Below are 7,698 nucleotides of genomic sequence, written 5' to 3' on the forward strand. Positions count from 1 at the left end.
GGGGGGTGGGGGAGAGGGGAAAGTGGGTGATGGGCAGGAAGGAGGGCACTTGTTGGGATGAGCACTGGGTGTTGTATGGAAACCAATTTGACAATAAATTATATTAAAAAATATATATATATATATATATAGCCACATAAAGGGACTCCTGCATGGCTCAGTTGGTTAAGCCTCCGACTTCAACTCAGGTCATGATCTCTCAGTCTATGAGTTCAAGCCCCTAGTCGAGCTCTGTGCTGACAGCTCAGAGCCTGGAGCCTGCTTTGGATTCTGTGCCTCCCTCTCTCTCTGCCTCTCCCTCTCTCAAAAATAAATAAACATTAAAAAAAATTTTTTTTAAATATGGCCACATATGGATGTTTCAAATAGGAGATAGTTGCCCATGATGGGGAAGCCCCCCTCTGTCTTGCTGCTGTCTCCAGAGTGGTCACCCCAAAGCATGGGGTTGGGGGAGGTTCTGCAGAGCCGTAGATTTTTTCCAGACATTCCCCGCAGGCTATGTTCATTCTGATCCTGTTACAGATAAACCAGTGGGAGACTCATTGGCAGAGTCTGGGCTTCACAGGCAGAGCAGAGCAATTTGTAAATGTTTATTAGAGGATCCCTCCTTGGCAACGTGCTCTTTATCCTCCCTCATGGAAATGAGATTTGACCTCTCCAAAGTAACTGGTGCCGGGGAGGGGGGATGTGGGGGGTTTGGCCCCAGCCTGAGTTTCCCAGACAGCTCAGTGCTCTGGTTATCCTTGGGCCATTGGATCATTTCACCCAGTGGTTTATGAGAGACACAGGAGACTTTTGTCCAACCAAGCGTGATAACCAGTTAGATTCAGTCATGGGATCATAGCAGAGAGGACATCATAAGTGCTGGTCACCGGGCACGATGTGGGCCTCGTTAAAGATCATTAAATGCCCCCCTGAGTGAGGCAGCCTCCCCCACGTAGAAAAAGGCTGCACTGCCCTTCGTTCACCTTTAGGAACACCTGGGGAGGAGCCTGAAGGGGTCCTGTGGAGGAGGCTGGTATCATCCCTGTTTCAAGAAGCCCAGTTCAGAGGACCAGCTGAGAACTTGTGGGCAGCTGTTGCCTATTCCCACTGGGAAACCAGCTTCTCACTGCAGGCCCAGAACCTCACCTGCCTGGGCACGCCTCAGCTCCTTGCCAGGGCCCGGGTAGCCACCCGGTCCAGGCTCCCTGGAACGCCTGATCCCGTGAGTCACAGGCCTGTCTACACTCCCCTCCTTCCCGGCTGCTTGTCTTATAGCTTGATTGGCGTCAAGTCAATGGGAGTCACAGGGTCGAGGACCCAGGTGGGGCTCAGAAGCAAGAAGTGGCAAATATGACCCAAAGAGGGAAAGGGGCCTCTGGCCGGCCAGTTCTTACTGTCTTCAAACCTGTGTCAAAAGATATTACGTATTGGGAACAAGGACCCTGCTCACTGTGCACCCAGCGCGGAGTCCTCAACCCAAGGAGGAAACCTGACATCATGTGGTGGGTGTGGGCTGCCCCTCCTTATCCACCTGCTCCTGGAGACTCAGGAAAACAGGCTTACATTCTCAGGACCAGGGAAAACCAGCAGAAACTGCTCTTTCCGTTCTCCACACCCTCCCCCATGTTTGTCCCGGGGACGCACAAGTTTTGGTGGAGCCGATAGGCAAAGTGACATCAGGGACTAGGGGTGGGAGTCGGGGCAAAAGGACTCCGCACAGCTAGGGTCCAGTCACACTGCCTGTTTGTTAGCTCGCGATGTTTATTAGGCAGCCACCACGTGCTGAGTTCCTGGGGGTCACAGAGGTGCACTCAGCCCTCGCCCTGCCCTCTAGGAACTTACAGTGTAGCCAGCTGGGCCTGACAGGTGGCAGGACAACACTCCTGGCTGGGGGCGCACCTGTTGTCTTTTTTTTTTTAATTAAAAAAAATGTTTTTAATGTTTTTATTTTTGAGAGAGAGAGCGCGAGTGGGGGAGGTGCAGAGAGAGAGAGAGAGGGAGACACAGAATCCAAAGCAGGCTCCAGGCTCCGAGCTGTCAGCACAGAGCCCGATGCGGGGCTCAAACCCACGGATGGTGAGATCATGGCCTGAGCTGAAGTCGAACACTCAACTGACTGAGCCACCCAGGCGCCCCTCACCTGTCGTCTTAACACTGACTCCTCCGAAAATGCCCACAGCGTCCCACCCAAATCAGTGCCCAGGCCACCATGGGTTTGTGACATAGTTGGACTTAGTTAACATGCCCGCCAAGTCAGCTCCTCTTGTCCCTAGTGCCCTGGTCCCTTGCTCGGGATGTTGGACTGGGGATGGCCGGGAGGACTGCCAACCTCCCTCGAATGCTCAGTGAATCCTCGTAAAACGGGAACATGCCCAGCAGGCTGCAGCTGCCTCCCCCCCCTCCTCCTGGGCACGCAGGACTGGGGACCGCAGTCCCCTCCCTGGGTCTTCTCAGGCTCCCCTTGCTTCCATGCAGAGGGAAAAGAAGCCCAAAGAACAAGTTGCTTCCAGTAACTTGTCCTAAGGAGTAGCAGGGAGCAGTTTGCAAGAGAAAATGAGGAAAGGTGTTTCCCCGCTCCTTTACTTGTTCTTATCCCCTGAATTTCTGCCGCTCTGGGTGACACACAGGCCCTGCTCATCTCACATTGGCATGGACTCTGCTGGGCCCAGGCCCTCCAAGCGACAAACTTCCTTGAGGCCACAGGGCACCCTCCTTACCCCACCCCTTCCTCACACCCCAAGACCCCCTAGAGGTAACAACGCTGGGGAAGTAAGTCCAAGGCTCTGTTACAATGCCCCCAACCCCAGCAACACAGAGCCTTGGCTGCACCCGGTCCCTATAACTGAAATCATGGGACAGGAGAGCCCAGGAGCAGAGGTGATGGCTGCCCGGCCCTTAGAGCCCCTCAGGCCATTGCTATTGTGTGTCCAGAGGTTCCAAAGCTGAGCTGTTAAGGAGCCAGGCCCAACTGGGAGGGCAGTGACCAGACTCCTGGCCCAGTCTTTGGGCTGGTGCCAGCTGCCCGAGCATGGCTGGCCTGGTACCAGGGCCCACCTCCAGTCGCTGCAGTGGGGGGATCCTTCCTTCCTCCCTCTGCAGCCACCTTCCCCCTTCGCCTCCACCTAGACGCACCCAAGTTGGGGTGAGGCTGGGCTGCTCCACTGATTGCCTTAAGCTGAGCCCGCATGACCTTCAGTCGCCACACAGATCACAAACATCCAGGTTCCGGCCTGTGGATGCTGGGCTGCTACCTCGTGACGGGAACAGCAGCTGGCACCACGGGTTTCCTCTGTCTGCCCAGCGCCCCAGGTCTCTTGCAGCCAGCAGGGTCCGTGGACTGGCTAGGGGGCTACCAGGGCCTCCAGAGGCCGCGGGAAGGTTCAGGGGGCGCGGGCGCGGCCGGCGGGGAAGGCGCGGGAGGGCCGCAGGAGTCCCCAGCGCGCCCCCCGTCGGGGGTGGTGCCGGCCGCCCTCCGCCGCAGGTGCTCCAGCAGGCGAGCGCTCACGGCGGGCTCCAGGACGCGGCAGGCGGGCAGCACACGGGCCAGACGCGCCAGGCAGGCGCGGTAGCCCTCACCGTAGCCGTCGGAGGGCGCTGCGGACGGAGAGAGGCGTGAGGCACGCGGTGGGGCGTGGGGCAGGGCTGCGGCGGGGCGGGGCGGGGCGGGGCGGGGTGGGTCACTCACCGGGCGCTGCCGCCGGGCCGGAGGACGCGGGCAGCTCCTGCAGGAAGCGCACGGTCATTTCCAGGATGTCCGCCTTCTCCAGCTTCGAGCAGTGGGAGCTCTGCGCCCGGCCACGAGGGAGAGGGGCAGAGAGAGACACGGACAAACGAGACACATCTCCGGCCGACTGCCGTGAGCGCCGGGGTGTGGGGCGCGCGTGGCCGGGGGTGGGTCGGCCCCTCGGCGCCAGCCACGCTCGGGCTCGGCCTCGGGCGCCGCGCGGAGGCCCCTCGCCGGCTCCGGGGACAAGGGCCCCTCGGCCCACCCGCCCTCCTCGCTCTGCGCCCCGGGAGTCCCCACCCCCGGCCCCCCGAGAGCCCCGGCACCCACCTCCCTGCCCAGCAGCGGCAGGATGAGCCCCTTGAGTTGCCTCAGGCTCGCGTTGATGCGCGCGCGGCGGCGCTTCTCCAGCAGCGGCTTCAGGCTCTGCGGAAGGGCGCCCAGGCCGAGGTCAGGCGGGTCGCATCAAGGTCCCCGCCCCGGCCGCCCAGCCCTCAGTCCCCAGCCCCTACCTTGCGCAGCTCCGCCGGGTCCCCCGCCCTCCGAGGCAGCCCCATGCTCTGCTCTGCGGAGAAGCGGCGCGCAGACCGAGCCGGGAGGGAAAGAGCGGCGCGCAGCGGGGGCAGTCCCGGGAGGGTGGCGCACCGAGCCCGCCGCCAGGCTTTAAGGAGGCGGTGTCGCCCGCCCCGCCCCGCCCCGCCCCGCCCCAAGGAGTCTGGCGGCCCGGGGTCCCACCTCCCGTCTTTGTTCCTTCGCAGGGTAGGAGCGAGCGGGTGACTGCAGAGCCCCCCAAGGTGCTGCCCTCGTGCGGCCTTCGCATCCCATCTGCGGCGCGGTCGCGGGCGGGGGGCGCACCCGAGCACCTGCAGGGGGTATGTGGGCGCCATCGGAACCTTCGCGGTCCTCAGTTTGCTCCTTCATTCGCGCCCAGCACCTCCTGTGAGCCCCGCCCCAGGCCGGGGCGGGGGACCTAGCGGCGGCAGGAGTTCCCACGTAGGTTTCGAAACAAGGGGAGGGACTCCCCCCACGAGTAGCTCTGCCGACTGAAGGGCTGAGCTGGAAGGGGAAACCGAGGCCCAGAGTAAAGTGTCAGCTAGCCTCTGGGAACTGGCCGGTCGCTGGAGGCCTGCCCTCGCTCTAACGACCTCACAGAATCTTCCAGCGGCTCACCAAGTTAGGGATCATTGGGTTCTCCCGTGCTCGGATTTGGATGGGTAAACTGAGGCCCGGAGAAGACGAGGCAATCCAGGAGCCCTGGGCTCGTTTTCATTTCAATTGGCTCCAGCGGCGGGTTCCTACCCTCGGGACGGTCGGAGTTCACGTGACGAGCGGGGCTGGGCGGTCCTGGGTGCCCCCTGCCCGCTGTCCGCCTCGGCCCCGGGGGTCCGCCGGGCCCGCCTCCGCGCCGCGTGGCCGTTGCTGTGCCAAACTGGCTGGGCGTCCCCCGCCCATCTGCTCGGGGCTGCCCTCCCCCAGCCGGCTGGCGGGGCAACGGACAGCCTTGCGGACTGGGACTGCCGGCCGACCTGTGGACGAGTGGGGGGCGAGACCCACAGACCAAGGGCCAAGAAGAGGTACGCCCGGGCTGGACCGATAGGCGCTGTCCAGGGTACTAGACGGATGTCCTCCCTCGCTGCCCAAACCCCGTCTCTATCCCCTACCCCCGCTGCTCGCTCCAAGTCCCCCCGCCCATCCCCCCCAGCAGGGCCTGAGAAGACCGACTTGGCTATCAGGAAGGGGCCTGGAGCAGTCGGAGTGACCGGGGAGCTCAGGTCACCCATCCTCATCTGTGACACTCAAAGGACCAACTGGTAACCATTCATGGACCACGTGCTGTGTGCCAAGCACCTGTTAGCCCCCCCCCCTCCATTAACCTCCATAGCAGTCGTAATTATGAGAACAAAATTCCCAGCAAGGCCTGGGAATGCCTGAGCCCCTGTCCTCCTGGCATCATTGAGCCCAGGGTATCTGTGGACCAGCCCCTTCCAAGTTAATGAATTGTTCTTTAAGGGCTCAGAAAATGATTTTGTGGATCATTTAGTGGATCACTGACGCCTCACGTGTCCCACCCCTCCCACGCACCCCTCCACACACACACTGCCTGACTCAGCTCTGTGCCCACAAGCCCACCCCACCCCAACATTTGTATCTTTGCTGACAGACCCTGATAGTAGCTCCTGGGGGGACAGAGTAGGAAGATTGCTCCTAGAACACCCCCCTCCATGCCTGTGGATCACCACTGGAAGACTGAAGGTGGGGGAGCAAACTCCCTTTTCAGCTACTCCAGATTTTAAGGTTTTTTTTCTCCATTCTCCCATGGCTGTGATGGACTTTGGCCAGGTTGGCCCACCGTTCCCTTCAACCAAAGGATTCTGGAGGTTTCGCTGGTTACCTAGAGCCAGGAGTTATTTATGACCAGGGGAACAAGTAAGACAACTGAGTAGGCAGAGTATGGGGGTGCAGGCTTTAGGGGAGGGTACAGTGGGGTCACACTCTGCCCTGGCTCCCTGCCCTTGGGCTGGGGGAGAGGTGTGAACAGGGTGGGTGATTGGCCTGAGCCCATAAGGGGGATGAGAAAAAGCCTCCTGGTGGGGAGGGAGCTGACATCTGGAGGGCACAGTGGAGGTGCTCTGAGCATTTGTTTCACCCCAGGCAAGATACATAAAAAAGAAAAAACAACAATAATCTCCTGGTGCCTCAGTTTCCCCAGCTGTAAAATGGGGATAGTGATTGTACCTCTCTCATAAGTGTCGCTGTGGAGATTAGGTATACAGGTGAAGGTGAAATGACCACCTTTCGCCATGGCCATTTATATCACCCATCCTGTCTGCCAAACAAAGTGTGGCCCACAAAAACCATGGGGTGCACAAGATGGGCACACTACACGCACAGCTCAAACCACAAAATAGGGAAATTAAGTGAAAATTCATCTGAAATTAAAAAGGGAAGAGCAGGGGCGCCTGGGTGGTCAGTCATTGGAGCGTCCGACTGTTGCTTTTGGCTCAGGTCGTGATCTCATGGTTAGTGGCTGGAGCCCCACATCGGGCTCCGCACTCACGGTGCAGAGGCTTCTTGAGATTCTCTGTCCCCCCACCTCATAAATAAATAAACATTAAAGAATCCCTACCAAATTGCTTTAAAAAAATAAAAAGGGAAGGAGAACCCCATCACAGGTAAATATATGCTTCCACCTGTTATCACCCAAAGCAGATCCTGCTGTTAAGAAGGCAGCCTTAGAACGTTTTCTGGACCCAAATGCCCAAACCCAAGCATTTGATCAGCTTGGCCATCTCTACCAAGGAAGTTCCTGGCGGGTTCTCCCCACAGAACTCTCCCAGCATCACAGCAGTGGGAGCTATAGGGCCGTTCGGAGGCTCCCGGACTGGCTTTTAACAGCACCTTCCAGAATGAGAACTTGCAGCTGCAGCTCATTCCCTCACCTGTGACCAAGGAGGGAGGCCTCTCTGGGGCCTGGAGACCAGAGACAATCCTAAGGCAACCGGGGAGGGACCCCGCTCTCTGGCTGGCTTGGCCCGCCTCTGCCTCCTCAAATTCTGAGCAGAGGTTCTGAGGTGGTCTTCCGTGCCTGGCGCTTTGTCGGTGCCCCCCAATTCCCCAGGAAGACTCCCAGCCCCTTGCAAGATCCTGCTGGGGCATCTACTCCCCAAACCCATCGCTTTTGTTTTGCTTGTTAAGCAAAGGAATATCACATAACTCCCTCCAGCTTTTTCAGAAAATGCACTTGCCGGTTTCCCTGAAGCTTAGAGAATAGGTGGGGCTCAGGCAGGCGGACTCTGTCCCCTCCAGCTGCTGGGTAACAGGGAGGAACTTGAACTTCTCTTGTGCAGAAGAGGGACCGGTGGCGCCTGAAAGCAGTGTAACTGAGCCCTGCGCTGGAGGGAGCCAAAGACCTGTGGGGGCGAGTGCATCTCTGTTCTGATGCGTTTATGTTAAAACCAATTTGAGGGGCGCCTGGGTGGCTCAGTCGG

The 7,698-nt window shown here is 59.4% G+C and overlaps 1 protein-coding gene across 1 annotated transcript; it reads right to left on the bottom strand.

The window, feature by feature from the left end:
- Window positions 1-2,525: 2,525 nt before the first annotated feature.
- HES2 (hes family bHLH transcription factor 2) lies at window positions 2,526-4,352 on the bottom strand. Its single transcript, XM_040459815.1, has 4 exons — window positions 4,222-4,352; window positions 4,040-4,135; window positions 3,671-3,770; window positions 2,526-3,579 (listed from the first exon to the last, which is right to left on the bottom strand). Exons 1-4 carry the CDS (start codon window positions 4,264-4,266, stop codon window positions 3,335-3,337), a joined length of 486 nt encoding a protein of 161 aa, XP_040315749.1. The 5' UTR covers window positions 4,267-4,352; the 3' UTR covers window positions 2,526-3,334.
- Window positions 4,353-7,698: the final 3,346 nt, after the last annotated feature.

This window comes from Herpailurus yagouaroundi, unplaced genomic scaffold (genome assembly GCF_014898765.1).
Source record: "Herpailurus yagouaroundi ecotype Mexico unplaced genomic scaffold, PumYag 77, whole genome shotgun sequence".
Classification (NCBI taxonomy): domain Eukaryota; kingdom Metazoa; phylum Chordata; class Mammalia; order Carnivora; family Felidae; genus Herpailurus; species Herpailurus yagouaroundi.

Excerpts from the sequence above, each read along its gene's own strand:
- HES2 (XM_040459815.1), bottom strand. The coding sequence starts at position 4,266 with ATGGGGCTGCCTCGGAGGGCGGGGGACCCGGCGGAGCTGCGCAAG. Across the intron at positions 4,136-4,221 it reads ACCCGGCGGAGCTGCGCAAG|AGCCTGAAGCCGCTGCTGGA; the intron begins GTAGGGGCTGGG and ends GCCCTTCCGCAG. Across the intron at positions 3,580-3,670 it reads CGGCCCGGCGGCAGCGCCCG|CGCCCTCCGACGGCTACGGT; the intron begins GTGAGTGACCCA and ends CTCCGTCCGCAG.